Below are 22737 nucleotides of genomic sequence, written 5' to 3' on the forward strand. Positions count from 1 at the left end.
ATCTGCCAATCTGTGTCTTTTGATTGATGAGTTCAAGGCATTACCATTCAGGGTTATTATTGTGATATGATTTGTATTCCCAGTCATTTGACTCATTTTTGTTTTTTGACATGATTTGGTTTCTCCTTTATTTGGCTATTCCTTTAGGCTAGTTCCTCCCTTTGTTGATTTGCATCATTGTTTTTTATCTGTTCCTCATGGAATATTTTGCTGAGAATGTTCTGTAATGCGGCTTTGTTTTTGTAAATTCCTTTAACTTTTGTTTATCATGGAAGGATCTTATTTAATCGTCAAATCTGAAAGTAAGTTTTGCTGGGTATAAGATTCTTGGTTGGCATCCGTTTTCTTTCAGGGCTTGGTAAATGTTGTTCCAGGCCTATGTAGCTTTTTGGGTGTGGATTGAAAAATCTGCTGATATCCTTATCGGTTTCCCCCTGAATATAATTTGGTTCTTTTCTCTTGTGGCCTTTAAAATTCTGTCCTTATTTTGTATGTTAGGTATTTTCATAATAATGTGCCTTGGTGTGAGTGTGTTGTAAATTTGTATATTTGGTGTCCTATAAGCCTCTTGTACTTGGTTTTCCATTTCATTCTTCAGATTTGGGAAATTTTCTGATATTATTTCATTGAATAGATTGTTCATTCCTTTGGTTTGTTTCTCTAATCCTTCTTCAATCCCAGTAATTCTTAAATTTGGCCTTTTCATGATATCCCATAATTCTTATAGATTCTGGTCATGATTTCTTACCATCTTCTCTGTTTGGTCAACTTTGTTTTCAAGATTAAATATTTTTTCTTCAATGTCTGAGGTTCTGTCTTCCAGGTGTTCTATCCTATTGGTTATGCTTTCTATGGAGTTTTTAACTTGGTTTATTGTTTCCTTCATTTCAAGGATTTCTGTTTGTTTGTTTTTTTCGTATCTCTAACTGTTTATTGAAATGACCTCTTGCTTCCTGTATTTGCTCTTTTAACTGTTGATTGGTGCGATCATTTAATGCCTGCATTTGCTCTTTCATCTCCTTGTTTGCGTCTCTGATTGTTTTAATTATGTACATTCTGAACTCCCTTTCTGACAGTTCTTCTGCTGTGCTATCATTGGGTTTTATTGATATAGTATCTAGGTTTGTTTGGGACATTTTCTTCCCTTGTTTTTTCATATTGGTCAGATGTCAGTGGGACTCTGAGATATTGCAGATTTCCTCTATTGGCTTATAGTTTCCCTGTAGATTTCAGGTATATCACCTCTCAGCCTTCAGTAGCCTGACGTTTTGTAGGAATTTGATAATGCAGTGCTTCTGAAGAAAGCTGCCCCTAGCCCACTACTGGTTCCAGGGCATGGAGCTGGCTCTGTGCGGAAAGGCTCTCACTGGGCGGTCTGCTCCGAGAAGCTGGCCGTGAAAGGAGCCTGGTGCCGGAGGGAGCAGGGCTGCTTGGGGAAATCCCTGGCTGCCCTGTCCTTGTCCCTGAAGCTGCCTGCAGGCCAGAGCTTTCCGCTGGCTCCAGGGCTCAGAGCTGGTTCTGTGCAGAAGGGCTCTCACTGGGGAGCCTGCTCTGAGAAGCTGGCTGTGTGGGTGAAGCCCACCGCCAGAGTGAGCAGGGGTACCTGGGTAAGACTCTAGCTGCCCTGCCCTCCTCTGAGAAGCCGCCCCTATACGGGCCTGCCACTGGGGCCGAGCCTCACCCGGTGGGGTAGACTCACCCCGTAGCTCTATTTTAGTCTGAGTCTCTCAATGCCTCCCCTTCTTGAATCCTGGGTTCTGGAGTGACAGGAGATGCAGTCACTCTCTAGTCCGCCATCTTAATGCCGTCAATCATTTTTAATGCACTATTAGTTTCTGTTCTTGTCAAAGTTATAAATTTGTTTATATGAGGGATATGATCTTTAGTATCTGGTGTAAATTGGAAACTTTTCCCCCAGTTTATCAAGTGTTTATTTTGCTTATGTATCTTGCCATGCACTTTTATATCATGATTTAATTTTTTTCTGTTCCATTATTGCTTCTGACTTTTTAACCATAGTTAGCAAGATCTGCCTACTCTGAAACTAATTTATATACACATTTCACCCATTATAGTGCTTATATTATGTATTGTTTTATTATTGATTATACATGAATATTTCTCCATTTGGAGTTTACTTTAGTAAATTATATGAAGAATTAATTTTCTGTATTTTTTTTTTGTAAATTTCATGCATAGTTTTCACTATTTCTGGACTTTTTCAAGTCTATTTCAATGGTATGATTTTTTTTCTGTTTTTTCTTTCTATTTTCTCATATAACATCCAGGAAAATTTCCCCTTTTTGTTCTAAACAAAGGAGTAGTTTAATAACCATATATTTGGATATGAGGCAGAGATGTGAGTGGAATATCCTTGATGTGGACAAGTTATTTATGCTAATTCCCCAAATCTTCATCTATAAAACAGAAATGATTTACAGAGTTATTGATGATTACTTATAAGTAATTATCTGTAGAAAAGAAATGACTTATATGGTGATATATGATGACTGTTCAGGTAATCATTAATATGATTGATTTGACTTCTACATTTGACATCTGAGATTCAACTTTTACATTTCTTCACTTTGGGACAAAGAATGTTGCAACTACACAGTGTAAGATGATGCAATTGAATGGAATTTCTGGAAGACATTACTTAAATATCTGCATTTGAGAAATATCCACCCTAGACATTAAAAGTATCATCAAGCCTGCATTCTAATTTACTGTGGTTGGCATAATTCGCTAAATACTTATCTGTAAAAAATTTACTGAGATGGAACAGAGCATGTTCATATTAGTTTCTAGGCATCTGATATTTGGTTTTAAATTACTAGTCATTATTTATTACCAGATATGTAGACAGACCATGTAGGCTATAATTAAGATTTATGCACCATTAAAATGTAATCTTATAATCCAAAATTTGCTTTTCTTCTACTTAATATCTATTTTCATGTGATGAGGTTCCAAATTAATTAAAGAGCTCTCTTAATAAAAAAAAAAAATTTGGAAAATCATCCAAACAAGTATTTTCCATTCTCTTACTCATAAACTAATTAATTATGTACCACATTTGTGTTTGCTTTCCCTAGACTGCATAATTTTGAAACTTAATTTACTAATGAAATTGTAATTTGTTGCTCAGTTAATGAAGGGAAATAGACAAAGCAGATACACATATTACTTTTTGTTCTCAGTTATGTGCTGAAATCTCAATGTCTTTCAGGGACTCCTGAGGATTACCCACGGTTTTTCCATATGCACCCTAGGACTGCAGAACTTAGTCTGCTGGAGCCAATAAACAGAGACTTTCATCAGAAATTTGATTTGGTTATTAAGGTAAATTAAACTAATGTCTAATTTCCTTGTATTTATGAAATGCTAATCAAAGAAAAGCAAAGGCTAATGTAGGCACTTTTATGTTTTAAATATTGAAATGAATTTGAATAGCAATTAACCAACTATTTGATTAAAAAAGAACATGTTAGGTACATTTTTAATATACTATACTACTTTTCTCTTCAACAACTTTTATAATACAATGTAATAAAATACTTAATATTTTAATATATAGTAAATGTCCTAGTCAAATACATACATATATATTCTACATAATATAATTTATTATATCTTTTAACTTTTTGTTTTTAACTAAAAGGAACTAACTTTGAACCACAAAAGAATAATCAATGAGTATATCTAAAATGTACTTGATTTATATTTTTATTTTAAAAATATTTTAATGCTACATTTTAATCCTTACGTAAAATAAAATGTCTTGCTCATCTACAGATTATTTCAATAGATGCTTCATTATACTCTTTATGTTGAACGATCATACTAGATATGAAAAGTGTTTGAAAGCTAGGGTAATGTACTTGGCATAACAATTTTGATTTAATAATATGTAACATGAAATCAGATAAGTGATACTATAGAAACCTGGATGATTTTCCAATTGATTTCCATGGACTTCAAAGAGAAGGTGAGATTTAAATTGGGCATTGAAGGAGGAGTAGGAAATTTGCCAAACAGAGATGGGGACTAAGAGAAGGGAATTATTGTGAAAAGTATGGGCTAACAGCAAAGATATGGAGTAAGTCTAGTTTATATCATGTGAATTTTTATATCTATGCATACAAAAATAATTCACTATAGAAAGACTGGCCTTTACTTTTACTCTTTTTTAAAGTATTTTTCTGACTTTAAATGTAAAAGAATTAAAGAAGAGGAAGTAAAATGTAGAAACTTGTGGAGCACTGCATGTTATACATACTACTTCTGTACACTTTTCTTGGAATTGTTGCCAAAGCCTTAATAGTGTAATCATTTATATAAACCGTGGAAACTGAAGTTCAGGTAGTATAAATAATTGGTTCAGCATTACAAATTAATCAGGTGAAATCATTTTCTTTTCATATTATAGAACAGTTGTTGCTAGAAATGCTATCTGGTTTAACTATTGGTACATCCAACTGCAAGTAATATTTTAGTCTTTTAACATTTAATTTTAACTCAAATTAGGAGATATATTCTTAGCACCAATTACAGTATACATGCTGGAAACTGTTTATTAAGTAGTTCCTTGTCTTCAAAGAACTTATGTTCAAAGAATTATTCTAGAAATAGGTAAATCAAATATAACATTTCAACTGCTAATAAGAAGCCATATAAAAAGAAATAACAAAGCACAGAAAAAAGACATTTAAGTTAATCTGTGGACCCAGAAAAAAATTTATGAATATTAACCCATGATAAACGTTCCTAGATTGAAAAAGTTTGGCCAATGAGTGAAAGTGGGAAATGTGTTTGAACTTAAGGAAAAGAGAAGTAAAAGCTTGGAGGCAAACGTAGCAGGCTACGAGCAGTCAACATAGAAATGAGCTATAGACCCAGACCATGGAGAGAACCTGTGGATGGATACAATTTCCTTGGATTTCATTAGTAAGGACTTAGGAGTCATTCAACAAAGAAACACTATTTGTATAAATTGTATAAATTGGCTACACATGTGATTCCTCTTTCATTGATGATTTTAATAATCATGCAACTATTTAAAACTAAGAAACATATACCCATGGTGTATGCACCATTAAATGGTTTATGCACCATTAAAATGTAATCTTCATCTTCATCTACCTGAAGTCTTGTGGTGCTGGTCTCTGTGGAAGTTAAGGAATTTGATGAAGCAAACCGGTGCATTTGAAACCAGAAATCAACTTTTTTCCCCTTTATTATCAAAGTCAGCTGTCCTGGTACCTGGGCACAGAAAAACTTAGCCCATCAATTACCAGCAAAAAAAAATCAATTAGAACTGTCCACAGATAAAACCTTTATGTTTTAATAACATTTTATATTATTAACAGAAGTTTTTATAGACATTATTAGATTCAAACTGCTGAGTTTTGTGTGCAATTAAGGTAAGCAATGGTATAAATCTTAAGAATAATAATGTGTCTCCTGCTTGAATAATAGCTGAGTATTGAGGCATTGTTCAGGCATCCATTGAAACTCCACAGTCTGGCACTTCTCTGTAGTATGTCTTTCAACATTTCCCCTTTTTTCTTATTTTAATAATGCCTCATTTTTCATTGGCTATGACAGAATCTGTTGGACTACATCCCAATTTCTGTTTTGGAAGCTAAGAAAAATAAAATACAACGAAGTATCTTCTCATAGACTTTGAAGAATTGTGCTTTGAGAAGCTATGTGAGCATTTAACAGCTGGCGAGGGCCACAAATTAGAGATTTATTATCCTCATTTTTTTTTTTTTTCTATTTCTACCAGTGATTTAATCAGCATGCCGCCAAATAAAAATGTAGAGGTGAAGCTGGGAAGAGAAAATGGAGTAGTTCTCAAACTTTAACACATTAAAGAATTGAAACATGTCCAATTGAAAGAGAGAAGGATATTCTATTTCAAAATTCGCTTAAACTTCAAATAATTACCCTGGTTTAAAGATATTTAGAAAAGTGATACATAAACCACGGATTGGGTTTCACCAGGACAGTTCATATTTGTGCCTGTTTTCTTTGAATTACTGTTTGTAGCACCCATTTCATCAAAGAGTTGTCCCAACTTGGATGATAAGATATGTGAACACTATATTCCTAGAATAAAAAATCCTATAAAATAGAATAAGAAAGCATATTTGATATGATAGGTGATAGTGAATTTAGTTCATGTATGAAACTAAAACAAATCATAAAAAATCACTTCATTTTTAAAAGTATGATATTTTAAAGGAATTATTAGTCAATATATTAGTACCCTAGACATCTGATAAAAAGATACTGCCTTTAATTAATAAAACATGTTATGGATAAATTATTCATAATCTGCTATCTCCTGATTTCTCAAAAAAAATTCATTTTTTTTACCTAAGGCCCTTTGATTAACAAATTTGGCCTTCGATTAAGCAAGAGTCACATTGAAATTATAAAAATCATTGTATTGTGGTCCCTCTGATTTTCATGTTGTTACTTAATAACTGACTTATACTGTCTAGCAAAGTGGCTTTTAAAAATTTTTTCCTTCCAACTCACGGGCTTCTTATAATTTATAAAACACATATTTAGCTTGATTCTAAGCTCTCACCAGTCACCTTGCATTTTCTTAAGTTCTGACCATACTGGACCCCTTACTGTGCCCTAAACTCAGCATGCTCTTTTTGGTCTTCAGCATTTGCAGATGCTGACACTCTTCCTGAATCAGACCTTCCTGTTCAGGTCAATAGTCTAATTCCTACTGATGCTTCAGTTTTTCAACTAAGATACTTGTTCTAGAAAGACATAGCCCTGGTCAGAAGCTGCTCATTGCATCCCCTTTCCCCCTATTGTGACTCTGTTCAGAGAGAAGTATTGAACTTCTCTGTTTATTTTCTCCAGACGTTTATAGAGGACAGACTATAGTATATTTCCTTGCATTGTATACTATGCTTAACCCAACCTATATACAATATATAGATGGTGCTCAATCAGCATCAGTTATAATGGTTTTTCTCTCTGGCACAGTAAATCTTGGAAAACTGCTGAAGGACATCTGATACATCATTGCTCTATCTAAATGCACACCTTTAATACAATTCAATCTTGCATCTCTGTCCAAGAAAAAAAAAAGATGCAGTGACATTCTCAAATACATCAATCCCCAGATAAAAAGACTTATGTTAAGGCATAGTGAAAGTTGTTTATAACTGCATCTAGAATGAGCTGCATTTCTTATAAGGTATATATTTTTGACACAGAAAATGAGCCAAGGAGTGAAACCTAGTGAACTTGACTATTAGTCCTGTCTAGGCGCTTAGCTTCATTCATTTGAGAATTATAGGAAAACAGCATCTGAAAAAGATTGAAGCCTGAGAATAGCTATTGTAACTCTAACTCCTACATGAATCTTTAATGCCACAGCTCTAGAAGATGTTCAGTCTCTACTTTAATAATGATGTTGATCGTACTTTACTTTCCAAGAATTCAATAGAAAAATAAGATTCAATATTTTGAAAGCATATGGCATTTACTGTCTTTCAATTTGCCAAATACTTTTTGAGCTTTTATTATGTGCCTGGCTTGTGGTTTGGTGCTGAAGAGACAAAAATGTATAAAGGCTCTGCCTCAGGACAATCCCAATTAAATATGTTATGGGTGTTTTTTGATATATTTCCTGTTGATGTTTACATCCATACATTCAATTATTTTCTGGTCAACTAATACCAAAGTCATGCAACTTTGTCAAATCAAAATATAGATATAAAAGGATGTGTACCTCCTTCTTAAATTTCAAGATTCTCTAGATTTTTTTCAATTGATAATATTATAAGTAGCTGGTCACTGAAGCTAGGCATTCCCATTTCTTCACAGGTCTCTGCTCTCATATGTCCCCACCTTGTCAGTTATAAAATCCTATCAAGATACTTCTGGAATTTCTTTGGCACATTTTCCTAACTCTCCACACCCACCACAATTGTTTAGTTTGTCTCCTACACAAATAATCTTTCAAGCCTTAGCTATTTTTCCTTGTATCTCAAACACATTTCCACATTACCCATAAAGTAGCAATAAATCAATAATAATGAAAACACATCAGGCTGCTGAATACTACCTTCATGTCATTTTATAATTTGCCACCTGTGTCGATCTCCAACAGAGATTTTGTCAAGTTGAAAGATCACAGGAGTCAGGGTCAGACTGAATAGCAAGACACAGACCATCAGTCATCACTTCTCCAAATAAAAAAGATGAAATCTCCTTTGGAAATGAAGAAATTACCAAAACTTATTGCCTGTGTTAAGAAGACTGTGAAATACAAGTTACTTTTTTTTTTTTTTTTCTCTATGGTATGTACATTGTAAGTTTGTATATAAAAAGAGAGATAAATAAAGAGAAGAACAGAACAGCATGAAACTTCTCCCTGTGAGAGAGATTAAACAAAAGTCATCTGTGACTCAGAGTTCACACACACACACACAATAATCAGGGCTGCTTTTGCCCAGCCATGGAAAACAAGACCAATGCTATGGATGACATACCTTCGTACCTCTGGATATATTCTGGCTATGTACTCTTAGTCTTATTCTTATAGATTCTTGAAAGAATGAAACACACATACAATTGTGTTCTCATCTTTCAATCAATTTTGACTACTATAACAAATTCCATACACTGATTTATACTCAGCAGAAACTTGTTTCACAGCATTCTCGTAATGGGAAGTCAGATCAGGCGCCAGCAAGATTGAGTTCTGGTGAGGTGCCTCTTCTGGGTTGCAGATTATCCAATTCTGTATCCTTATATGGAAGAAAGTACTAGAGAGTCATCTAAGGAGGCTTTTATAAGAGCACTAATCCCATTCATAAATATTCAACCCTCAACCTATTCACCTCACAAAGCCAACATCTCTTAAGACCATTACATCAGGGATGAGGCTTTCAAAACATGAATTGTGGGGACATAAACACTTATTCCATTGCATACCTAATCTTAGTTAAGCATGTTACTAAAGAATAAGTTTATGTTCTTGCCCCAACTGCAAGGCCTTCAAGGTGAGTAAAAGTGAGGATCCTTTGAACATTTTAAAGAAAAACATCCCATAGAAATTTTAGGCAGTATTGCTATTAGTAATGAAATAGCAACCTTTCCATGGATAAGTAGTGTGTTTTCTGAAATCTATTGACCCATTGGATACAGTACTAAATATTTGACTTTTTAAATTTTTGTTTTACTTACTTTATTTTAGTAGCTTATCACGTAAGACCTTATTTTTGTTTCTTCAGCAATAATACCATGTCATTTTATTTCCTCCTGAGAGATTTCTAAAAATTATAAACATTAAGGCTAAGTTAATTATTGTTTTGCCAATTATGGGAATTAATAACAAGAAACACTATATGGAGTGTTCATGTCTCACACCATTATCTATTCCCCAGGGTTATTTAAAACAGAAGTAGAATATAGTAGATGAATCCATTTGCTGTGCAAGTGTGCAAGCTGACGAGACACAGAGGTGATATTTTACTTGGCTTTTTGCAAGTGAACTGCAACTGCTTGGAAGAAGAAAGGCAATTTTCCAGTCACAGTACCTTGATTTTGGCAAGGTTCTCTTGTCTGCAAAGGTCATTATAGGAGCACCACAGCAAGACCACATATTGTAAAATGTTTGAATAAAGCTGCTTTCTGAGCAGTCCTTACTATATCTCAACACTCCACACCTGCTCCCACACATAAATTCCCTCAGCCCTCCTACACAATTGTTCCCAAGAAATGTTTTCTCACGATCTTCTAGGTTGTTGCATAGAAATATAAAAATATGGGAAAATGTGTAGACTAAATAGGACTCTTGGTTATTTTATTTCTCAACAACAGTCTAGTATGTATAGGAGAAATATTAAACTCCCCTTCACTACCTTCTGGGCTCTGAAAGACAATTCATTTTGAGATTATACATTTTTATGTTGATGACTATTTTTAAAATTCAAATAACACAGAATGGGTAATTTCAGTTGATCAGTTTACAGAAAACACTTTGGCGAGATTTTTTGGTAGAGAGAAAACTGTGGAAGTAGTACCAGAACCTAGAATAGAACAGGGCTACTTTGCTGTATGGAGAGGCAAAGGGCAGGGAGAAATAAAGGAGATACAATAATTTTGTCTCTGGTTGGGCTGACTATTTATAACTAAGTTAATTCTCACTTCCAAAATACCAAACAGGATGAAATACCTGTGATTAGCAGGAACTTTTAGAAGCTGTGGTCTTTCCCAGAGAGATAGTTTTTCTTCTATAAATCATTAAAAATGGCTGTGTTCTTTCTGGTGTCAGTTTATATCTACAAATCTAAACAAAGAGAGAGATTTTTATTATTCAAAGGTATACAAGAGCTTTGAGGATTTCTGTTTTCATTATAGTACATTTTAAACAGAATGGGCATATTATTCAAGTGAAGATAAAATATATTTCATTTTATTAAAAATATTCCCTAAGTGGGAAATGTGTCAGTTTTATTTTATTGTCATTTAATAAGGTCTTCCCCAATCTATTTAGCAAACATATCTTTTCCTTTGGTCAAACAAAAAATGTACTATTTTCTATTAGGAAAGTGTTATTCTACTGTACTTAGGACCTTGCAAACAAATGATTTGTGTGATACACAGAGTAATTATTTGTATTTTATTTGATAAATTATCATATGACTTTCTAAGTTTTAAAATATTTTTCATATCATACTGTCAAACTCTTTATGTAACCTTCAAATTTAAATGGAGGATGTTATAGAACTCTGAAGTCAGTATAATTTTATAAGGAAGTAAGAAACAATGGAATATGTTTCTAATTAATTATGCATATTAATGTGATCATTGGCCAAGGAAGTACAGTTTGCCACACTCCTTCTCTCTCTAGGTATGTTTATATATATATATAATATATATATTATATATATATAAAGTGTAACTTTTGATCAGTATTGGAGGTTTGGCTCCAAAGTGACTTAGAACTTTGGGGAGCAAGGTAGAAGTCTATAGATAATTCATTACTTAAATGAATGTAATTTCATTACATAAATGACGGTCTTCCCCTCTACTTCCAACCTTCAAATTGAAATTGAAATTTGATAGATTATTTAAAAACTGATAGCCACTTGCATAAGAAGTATGATAAGAATTAGCTCATGCCAGGGAGTTTTCTAGTGCAACAGCAACCCATAGTCTATATAAGATAAGCTAAATTGCCAGATCATGTGATGCTTGTTTTCAAAAGGCAGATTTCAGAGACCACCCACCAAATCAAGATTTTCATAGGATGATAGGATGATTTTCCAGGATGCTAAAATTTTAGAGCAAACTATACATTGAATTTGGGGACTTGGTAAGACAGGATAAAATTAAGATAATAATTAAGGAAACAGACAAGTAAGCAACAAATCATATCAGGCATCTGGATTGAGCCTACAAGAATGTTCCATAACAATTATTGAAAATAATTTTAAAGTTTCAAACAAGAAGCTAGATTTTGGAAATGACAGTGTTTGAAAAATAGTGGAAAAACACAAAAAGCTGAGTATATTTAGGGAATCTGATTTTAATTAATACACATTTGAAGAGATTTGAAGAGATTAGCATCTGTAATACTAAGAATTTTGTTGATGTCATTGTACTCTACCACTTAGCTATGTCTACAGCCCTTTTTTTATTTTTCATTTTTTAAATTTTGTGCAAGCTCTCACTAAATTGCTGAGGCTACCTTCAACTTGTGATCCTCCTGCCTCAGTCTCCCAATTCACTTGGGACTCCAGATGTGCAACAGTGAGTCTGGCAATGCTAAATTTTGATAATATTTTTCAAGTCATTTCCTGTAGCAGGTTTTATTAAACAGTACCATACCATTCAGACTTGCATTACCATCGACTAGTTGACTGTGGTGAAGAAGGATAGATAAACTACATACTCTTGTTTTAGGAGAAAGTTCATTGTAACATTTTTATTGAAATCCTACAAATATAGAAAAATGTATATGTTGATGAGTTTTCACAAAGTAAAAGTAATCATGTAAGGAGGACCCAGATTTTAAAAAGTGAAAACTTCCTACATACATCCCAGACGTCTGCTTCACCCATTCCTATTCACCAAACTAATGAAGAACTCTCACTACAGGATTCTAACAGCACAGAATTATCTTTTCCTTTGAAGGGGCATTCTATAATTGGATTAAAGTATCATGTTTTTAATCTTAAGTTTTAAGCACTCTCCATATCTTCTTTTATATTACTATGGTCAACATAGGCATAATCATACATTTTCTACTTGTGTAAGAACTCAACAAAAATGAATTATATTTGTACAAAGAAATTATGGGGGTTGATTATCAACATTTTATTTCAAAGTATAAGTAGCAGTAATCCATGATTGAACCCCAAGGAAAAATTTTCCAAATATCTGCCTATTTTAAAGTTATAAAGTAATAATATTACCATTATTAGTAAATAAGTTGGTTGAAAGTTTAAGAATATTTTAACAATCTACACTAATGGAGTAAAATGTTCAACAAATATAATTTATTTCTAATAAGAAAAAAATAATTAAAGTGTAATTTAGCATTTCATGAAAGCAAAAACTCTTTGTTGGTTGAGAGTTGAATTTAAAATTGGAAATAAAGAGATGAATGGATATGCATGAACAATTGATAGCTTGATGAACTTGCCAATTTTTCAGTTAGCCTTCTGTGAGAGGAAACACTAAGCCTATACTTTGTTAGAAGAGGAAGTTTTGAAACATTACATTATTTGTAAATTGAAAGGTTTACTGCCTGAGATTTAAGTAAGGGGTGTGGTGTCCAGAGAGGAAACATGGACAAAGAATTTTAATACCTCTTCTGTTGAGAGTCAGCAGCAACACCAATACACTATGACTCAGAACTTTTTCAATACCTACTTTCAGTGGACATTCTATATATAATTGTTTTTCTCTCACTAGGTATTAGTATTCTTGTAAAGATCAGATTATCTTCCCTCTGCCCCTCTCTTAATCTGTTCCATTAATAGAATGCTACTTTTGTTTTCAGTACAGGTTCACTAATATACAATACTTCTTGACGTGTGGAAACCATTAATTATGTGTTATCAAAAAAGGTGGAAATTAAAATTATTAACTTTAAAAAATTGGTTTCTACTTTTCCCATATGTATCAACTGAAGAGTATCTCCTCTAAATTATTTTTAAATAGCAGTAATAAAAGTAATAGTATTTAAAAAGAGCATTTTCTTGCAAGATGTGTTTGTAAATATCTTGAATATATTGTTATTAGTAGTCACATAGTTAATAATATGTCTTATTATTTTTACTTAATGCCATTCAAGAATATTAGAGATCTGACTGAGGTCATGAAATTCATTGGATATAGACTGAAGAACAAATATCACTCTGTGTAATCCAACAAGCATTTTTTTGTTTTGGCAGTAATATGTGATTTCCTTATACAAAGTAAATTTCTTCACTCAATATTCTATACTTGTGTCTACTCTGTGTAGGAACTGTTATAAGCTCAGCAAACCGACATTAGCAAACAGTCATACATCTCTGATTTCTTGAAGGTTTTATCCTAGTGTAAAGACTGAATAAATGACATATAATAAGCATATTTTGTAATATTTTAGAAGTTCTTAAGTGCTATAAAAATGGCAAAGTGCATTAGGAATTTCAGTTGAAAGATGTATTAAAAATAAGGTAATCAGATATTCAAGAGGGCAGATTTCAGGAAGGCTACATTTCCAGTTGCTTTGTGAATTCAAGCAGTAGCACTACTGCCTGTTAGTGAGATTTTGTAAAACAGGTTTTACTGAAATTCCATATCAGACAGTCAGAGTCTCTTAGAGACTCAGAAATTTGTTGCACTGAAAAAGGACAAGAAAGTGTACAGTGGAGCCAAGCTGCTTATGACAGTGGCAGTGACAGTGGCAGGGGCAATGGCAGCAGCAGCAGCCACGGGTTTACTGCAAAGGGGAGGGGTAGCACAAATAGAGAAGCAACAGAAAATGTGTCATGGAAAAACCCATAGATCAAAAACACAGCCTAAACTTAACTGATCCAGAGGTTACACAGCAAGCTGGTGTTTGAAAAGTGCTCTGAATTTCCCAGTTGGCAAGCAGAGAACTGAGACAAGGAACCACCTTGAGAAGGCTACACTCCTCCAGCTTGCTGCTACAGGAGCCCGGGAGATCATACCAAACATTGCCATACAGTCCTGGCAAGTGCCTACCATGTGGTTTAGGGGGTACCAAGTAGAAAATGAGTGAAACAGGAACAGAGAAGATTATAACCAGTGGGGTTCAAGCCAGGAAAATGGAGAAAAGTGCAACTCAACACTTTGAGTCTGGTGGCTCACTTGACCAGCTGAGGAAGGTTGGGAAACTGAATACACTCAGGGACTAAGCCTGGGATGACCATATTCACAGGCAGCAGAGCATGTGAGACCTATAGAGGGTTGACTTATTCTTGAGAGGCTCCTGAGATCCAAACTCCCAGCAGAGATTGACAGCTGCTTGGCCCTAAAGTTATTTTGATTGTGTTGTTCGAACCTTTCCAGAGCTGATACCACCCAACAATGTTTCTAAGGCCTAAAGAGACCTATGCCTCAGTTGCTGGAACTCCCTTAGAACTCTGAAGCAGCCCGACCATGGGACTTCTTAGCCTGTCTGAACAAAACTTCAATAGACAACATTTACCATTCCATTCTACCTTATACTGCTGAGAAGGGAAGCTGACAATTATTTCATCCAACTTCAGTTTTAGGTCACTTCAGTGGGCAAGTTGATTGCAACAAAAAAAGAAAAAGAGGGTAACAAACCCCACTCCTTGTGTGTACTCTCTCCCTGTATCCATACATAGCCCAAGAAGAAATGGAAAGGACAATCAGGCATAGGCAGTTTCCATCCGCCCTTGTTCACAGTTTTGATCACCTCATTGGCGACAATTCTTCCATTTTTCATTAAGAACCCAACTTAGTGTTCTTACTGTCTGATTGCTTCATTTATATTTCTTTTTTTCTCATTTCGTAGCCCTTTTTATTTTTCCTTGTCTTTTAAGGATAGGTTTTTTATTTATTTTGTTCTCAAATGTTTGTTTCTTTTTCTCTTACGTCTCTTGCTAGCATCCAAATTCTCTTCTTTTTATCTTCCTTAACTTTGTTTTTTTCTATTTATTTATGTCTTCCCTTTGTTTGTAGTCATCATGTCACATCTCTTATGTTTTCTCTGTATTCACATTTTGAACATTCTAAACTTTCTTTTGCCTTTCTATCATATTTTATTTTCTTGTATTTTTCACTGTTTCCACTTTATTGACTATCCATATGTCTTCTGTAGGCAATCGTGTACATGACTTTCCAATTTTTGTATTGGGTAAATAGTATAGTAGTTTTTTTTTTTTTTTTGTCTGATTGATTTTAAAAGTTCTTTAAACATTGTGTTACTTTTTTTATCTTTTAATTTTTTACAGACTGCATTTTGATTCATTGTACACAAAGGGGTACATCATTTCGTTTCTATGGTTGTACATGATGTAGATTCATACCATTCGTGTAATCATACATGTACATAGTGTAATGATGTCTGTCCCATTCACCATTTTTAATACCCCCTCCCTCTCATTTCCTTCTACATAATCTAAAGTTCCCCCATTCTTCTCTCACTCCCCACTCCCCACCCCCATTATATATCATCATCCACTTATCAGGGAAAACATTCAGCCTTTGGTTTTTTGGGCTTGACATATTTTACTTAGCATGATATTCTCCAATTCCATCCATTTACTTGCAAATGCCATAATATTATTATTCTTTATTGCTGAATAGTATTCCATTATGTATATATACCACAATTTCTTTATCCATTCATCTGTTGAAGGGCATCTAGGTTGGTTCCACAATCTAGCTATTGTGAACTGAGCTGCTATAAACATCAATGTGGCTGTGTTACTGTAGTTTTCTGATTTTAAGTCCTTTGGATATAAACTGAGGAGTGGGATAACCAGGTCAAAATGTGGGTCCATTCCAAGTTTTCTGAGAATTCTCCATACTGCTTTCCAGAGTGGCTGTACCAATTTGCAACTCCACCAGCAATGTAACAGTGTGTCTTTTTCTCCATATCCACACCAACATCAATTATTGTTTGTGTTCTTGATAATAGCCATTCTAATTGGAATAAGATGAAATCTTAGAGTTGTTTTAATTTGCATTTCTCTAATTACTAGAAATGTTGAACATTTTTTCAAATATTTATTAATTACCTGTGTGTCTTCTTCTGTAAAGTGTCTGTCCAGTTCCTTGGCCCTTTAATCAATTGGGTTCTTTGTATTTTTGATGTAAAGTTTTGTAAGTTCTTTATAAATTTTGGAGATAAGTGCTCTATCTGAAGTGTATGTGGAAAAGATTTTCTCCCACTCCATAGGCTCTCTCTTCACATTCTTGATTGCATGCTTGGTGAGAAAAAGCTTTTTAGTTTGAGTCCATCCCATTTATAGATTATTGCTTTGATTTCTTGTTCTTTGGGAGTCTTGTTGAGGAATTCTGATCCTAAGCCAACATGATGAAGATTCAGGCCTACTTTTTCTTCTATTAGGTTCTAGAGACCCCTCTGGTCTAATTCCCATGTGTTTGATCCATTTTGAGTTGAGTTTTGTGCAGGGTGAGAGTAGAGGTTTAATTTCATTTTACTGCATATGGATTTCCAGTTTTGCCAGCACCATTTGGTGAACAGTCTATCTTTTCTCCATTGTATGTTTTTGACTCCTTTGTCTAGTATGAGGTAACTGTATTCATGTGGTTTTGTCTCTGTGTCTTCTATTTTGTACCATTGGCCTGCCTATCTATTTTGATGCCAATACCATGCTATTTTTGTTACTATTACTCTGTTTTATAGTTTAATGTCTGGTATTGTGATACCTCCTGTTTCACTTTTTCTCCTCAGGATTGTTTTGGCTATTCAAGGTCTCTTGTTCTTCCAGATGAACTTCATGATTGATTTCTCTATTTCTATAAGGAATGTCATTGGTATTTTAATTGGAATTGCATTGAATCTGTATAGCACCTTTGGTAGAATGGCCATTTTGACAATGTTATTCTGCCTATCCAAGAACATGGGAGATCTTTCCATCTTCAAAGGTTTACTTCAATTTCTTCCTTTATATTCTGTAGTTTTCATTGTAGAGGTCTTTCACCTCTTTTTTAAGATTAATTCCCAAGTATTTTTTTTTTTTTTTGAGGCTACTGTGAATGGAGTGGTTTTCCTAATTTCTCTTTCAGAGGATTCATCACTTGTGAATACAAATGCATTAGATTTGTGCATATTGATTTTATATCCTGCTACTTTGCTGAATTCACTTATTAGTTCTAGAAGTTTTCTAGTGGAGTTTTTTGGATCTTCTCAATATAGGATCATGTCATCAACAAATAGTGACAGCTTTAGTTCTTCTTTTCCTATTTGTATTCCTATTATTTCTTTGGTCTGTCTAATTGCTCTGGCAAGTTTTTCAAGGACAGTGTTGAATAGAAGTGGTGAAAGAGGGCATCCCTGTCTTGTTCCAGTTTTTAGAGGGAATGCTTTCAGTTTTTCTCCATTAAGAATGATGTTGGCTGTGGGCTTAGCATATATAGCCTTTACAATGTTGAGGTATGTTTCTACTTTTCCTATTTTTTTCTAGTGTTTTAAGCATAAAGGGGTGCTGTATTTTATCAAACGCTTTCTTAGAATCTATTGAAATAATCATGTGATTTTAAACTTTAAGTCTATTTATGTGATGAATTACATTTATTGATTTCCAGATGTTGAACCAACCTTGCATTCCTGGGATAAACCCCACTTGATCATGATGCACAATCTTTTTAATATATTTTTGAATGCAATTTGCCAGTATTTTGTTAAGGATTTTTGTATCTGCGTTCATCAGGGATATTGGCCTAAAGTTGTCTTTCTGTGATGTGTCTTCGTCTGGTTTTGCTATTAGAGTGATACTAGCCTCATAGAATGAATTTGGAAGGGTTCCCTCCTTTTCTATTTCCTGGAATACTTTGAGGAGTATTGGTATCAGTTCTTCTTTTAAGGTCTTGTAGAATTTGGCTGAGAATCCATCTGGTCCTGAGCTTTTCTTGGTTGGTAGGCTTTTGATGACTTCTTCTATTTTGGTGCTTCAAATTGATCTGTTTAGATTGTGTTCATCTTCCTGATCAGTTTGGGAGGATCATATGTCTCTAAAAATTTGTCAATGTCTTCGATATTTTCTATTTTGTTGGAGTATAGATTTTCAAAGTACTTCTAATTATTTTATGTATTTCAATGGTGTCTGTCTTGATCTTTCCTTTTTCATCACAAATTCTAGTAATTTGAGTTTTTTTTTTCTCTCCTTTTTGTTGGTGTGGCTATCGGTTTATCAATTTTGTTTACTTTTTCAAAGAACCAACTTTTTGTTTGGTCAATTTTTGAATTGTTTCTTTTGTTTCAATTTCATTGATTTCAGGTCTGATTTTAACTATTTCCTGTCTTCTACTATTTTTGGTGTTGATATGTTCTTCGTTTTCTAGGACTGTGAGATGTAATGTTAGGTCATTAGGTTATTAACTTTTTATTTTTTAATGTATGTGCTCAATGCAATGAGCTTTCCTCTTAGTACTGCTTTCAGGGTGTTCCAGAGATTTTGATATATGGTGTCATTTTTCTCATTTACCTCTAAGATTTTTTTTTTATTTCTTCCCTGATGTCTTCTATTATCATTGCATCATTCAATACCATGTTATTTAGTTTCCAGGTGTATGAGTAGTTTTTGTTATTTTTTCGTTCATTGCTAGTTGAATTCCATTATGGTCTGATAGGATACAGAGTAGTATCTCTAAATTTTTTGTATTTACTAATGTCTTTTTTTGTGGCATAGCATATGGTCTGTTTTGGAGAAGGATCCATGAGCTGCTGAGAAGAAAGTATATTCACTCGATGATGGATGAAATACTCTGTAAATATCCATTAAGTCTATATCATTGATTGTATTATTTAGTTCTATAGTTTCTTTGTTCAGTTCTTTGGAGGATCTATCCAGTGGTGAGAGTGGTGTGTTAGAGTCCCCCACTATTAATGTGTTTTGGTCTATTTGGTTCTTAAAATGGAGAAGGGTTTGTTTGATATACATAGATGCTCCATTTTGAGGGGCATAAATATTTAAAATTGTTATATCTTGCTGTTTTATGCTTCCCTTAGCAGTATGAAATGTCCTTCTTTATCCCTTTTTACTAACTTTGGTGTGAAGTCCACTTTATCTGATATGAGGATGGAGAACCCTGCTTTTTTACCGGGTCCGTGTGCATGGTATGTTTTTCCCCATCCTTTCACCTTTAGTCTGTGGATGTCTTTTTCTATGAGTTGAGTCTCTTGAAGTCAGCATAATGTTGGATCTTTCTTTTTAATCTAATCTGCCACCCTATGTCTTTTGATTATTGAGTTTAGGTCATTGACATTCAGGGTTATTACTGAGATATGATTTGTATTACTGGACATTTTGACTTTTTTTTGGTTTTTTACTTGTCCTTTGATTGGCTTTTCTTTTAGGGTAGTCCCTCTCTTTGCTGACTGGTATTGTTGCTTTTTACTTCCTCCTCATGAAATATTTTGCTGAGAATGTTCTGCAGGGCAGGCTTTCTATTTGTAAATTCTTTTAACTCTTGTTTATCATGGAAAGATTTTATTTCATTGTCAAATCTGAAGGTTAGTTTTGCTGGGTATAGGATTCTTGGTTGGCATCCATGTTCCTTCAGAGCATGAAATATATTGTTCCAGGCCCTTCTTACTTTTAGAGTCTGTGCTGAGAAACCTGCTGATATTCATATTGGTTTCCCCTTATATGTAATCTGATGCTTTTCTCTCACAGCCTTTAAAATCCTATCTTTAGTTTGTATGTGAGATATTTTCATTATAATGCATCTTAGTGTGGATCTTAATTCTGTCACCTGGTGTTCTTTAAGCCTCTTGTATTTGATTTTCCATTTAATTTTTCAGTTTGGGAAATTTTCTGATATCATGTCATTGAACAGTTTGTTCATGCCTTTGGTTTATATCCCTTTACCTTCCTCAATTCCAATAATTCTTAAATTTGGTCTTGTCGTGATATTCCATAATTCTTGGAGGTTCCGTTCATGAATTTTTTTTTTAACATTTGCTTTCTGATATGTTTATTTATTTATTTTTTATTGTAAACAAATGGGATACATGTTGTTTCTCTGTTTGTACATGGAGTAAAGGCATACAATTTGTGTAATCATAAATTTACATAGGGTAATGTTTGATTCATTCTGTTATTTTTTCCCTTCCCCCCACCCCTCCAACCCCTCTTTTCCCTCTATACAGTCCTTCCTTCCTCCATTCTTGCCCCCCTCCCTAACCCTATCTCTAACCCTAACACTAACCCCTCCCACCCCCCATTATGTGTCATAATCCGCTTATCAGCAAGATATTTGGTCCTTTGGTTTTTTGAGATTGGCTTATCTCACTTAGCATGATATTCTCCAATTTCATCCATTTGCTGCAAATGCCATAATTTTATCATTCTTTATGACTGAGTAATATTCCTTGTATATATATATATATATACCACAGTTTCTTTATCCATTCATCAACTGAAGGGCATCTAGGTTGGTTCCAAAATTTGGCTATTGTGAATTGAGCAGCGATGAACATTGTTGTGGCTATATCTCTGTAGTATGCTGATTTTAAGTTCTTTGGGTATAGGCCAAAGAGTGGAATAGCTGGGTCAAATGGTAGGTCCATTCCAAGTTTTCTGAGGAATCTCCATACTGCTTTCCAGAATAGTTGCACTAATTTGCAACCCCACCAGCAATGTATGAGTGTACCTTTTTCCCCACATCCTCTCCAACACCTATTGTTGCTTATGTTCTGGATAATCGCCATTTTAATTGGGGCGAGATGGAATCTTAAGGTGGTTTTGATTTGCATTTCTCTTATTACTAGAGATGTTGAACATTTTTTCATATGTTTGTTGATTGCTTGTAGATCTTCTTCTGTGAAGTGTCTGTTCATTTCCTCAGCCCATTTGTCGATTGGGTTATTTGTATTCTTGGTGTTGAGTTTTTTGAGTTCTTTATAGATTCTGGAGATTAGTGCTCTATCTGAAGTATGATTGGCAAAGATTTTCTCCCACTCTGTAGGCTCTCTCTTCACATTACTGATAGTTTCCTTTGCTGAGAGAAAGCTTTTTAGTTTGAATCTATCCCAGTTGTTGATTCTTGCTTTTATTTCTTGTGCTATGGGAGTCCTATTGAGGAAGTCCTGTTCATGACTTCTTAACATCTTCTCAGTTTGTTGAACTTTATTTTCAAGATTAAATATTTTGTCTTTATTGTCTGAGATTCTGTCTTCCACGAGGTCTATTCTTTTGGAGATGCTTTCTATTGAGTTTTTAATTTGGTTTATCATTTCTTTCATTTCAATTTTTTTTTCCAGAATCTCTATCTCTTTATTTAAGTGTTCTTTTGCTTCCTGCATTTTGCTCTTTTAACTGTTTACTGGAATAGTTGTACATTGCCTGCATTTGCTCTCTTATCTCGTCTTTTGCTTCATGTATCATTTTAATTATGCATATTCTAAAGTCATTTTCTGTCATTTCTACTGCCATGCTGTCATTGGATTCTATCACAATAGCATCTTGGTTTGTTAGGGACACTTTTCCCACTGTTTTTTCATATTGTTTCTATATATTCCCCTCTAGCAGTGAAGATCAGAGATAGTGAAGTCCCCCCCCCCCCCCCCCTTGCAGGCTTATTATGACGCTGCAGTTTTCTACTACCTGTCCTTTGAAGGGGAGATCAATACCAGAAGCACCTAATACAGCGAAAATGTAGCCCTGAACCCGATAGCCCCTACAACAACTTTAATATTATTAAAATAAACAGGATCAGTTCGATTACTACTTACAGTATTTCCTGTTGTGAACAAGAGGATGAGGAAGGGTGTAGGATATAAGTGAGTAAATAGAGGTACCTGTCAAAGGGCCTCCAGTCTCTTGTAGGTGTCTCAGGTGTCTTGTAGGTGTCGCCCTTCCAATGATGGTGGCCATGCCTTCAGGAATAATTCTAAATGCCTGCACCGGCCTCCAAAGTAGCTGGGCATCTCCAGCAAGGGTGTGCTGAGTCAGTATGGAGGCAGGCACAGTGTTCCTCAGCAGTAGAGGGGCAGGCGGGTGGCCTCAGCTACCGGCCTCTATCCTCAGTGGAGGGGTGGGCAGGCTCTTATTTTCTTTTAATAAGCTATATTGCTACCACCTTTTAGAACTATGTGCTTTATATAAATCTTGCCCCCACCATTCCTGTTGTTGCAGCTATTAGTAGTGTAGATGCCATAGTTGACATCTGCTATTCCTTTTAATGCAAAATCTAGTTCAGGGCTATTTATCGTTTTTCCTGTCGGCAGTTTCTGAACTCATAATTCCTGTTTTTGTGGTAAATAGTGTTAATGTTATAGTAGGCACTGGGTATTTATTTTAATGCTGTATATAGTTTGCTTCATCTGTTGTTATTCTTTCCAACTTTTTGTAAGTTGCTGGGAAGCTACAAGAACAGTACAAGTTTACAGGGTAGAGACTCTTCTGCTGAAATAAACTCAACCAAAAGTTATTGTACCTTGTTTCACACAAAGGCATAACACTAAAATTCAGCTACACATTAATATGGAAAATAGAAGAGACAAAACTT

General features: G+C 34.4%; 1 protein-coding gene across 1 annotated transcript in view; it reads left to right on the forward strand.

Moving 5' to 3' along the window:
• Positions 1-22737, forward strand: part of PCDH15 (protocadherin related 15) — a gene marked incomplete at its 3' end in the record, with an annotated part of 922351 nt that overhangs the window by 545682 nt on the left and 353932 nt on the right. Inside the window, exon 10 of the mRNA XM_079136109.1 lies at positions 3233-3345. Coding sequence (XP_078992235.1) covers positions 3233-3345 — 113 coding nt within the window. The remainder of the gene's footprint in view (positions 1-3232; positions 3346-22737) is intronic.

Source organism: Sciurus vulgaris (assembly GCF_902686455.1).
Source record: "Sciurus vulgaris genome assembly, chromosome: 4".
Lineage (NCBI taxonomy): Eukaryota > Metazoa > Chordata > Mammalia > Rodentia > Sciuridae > Sciurus > Sciurus vulgaris.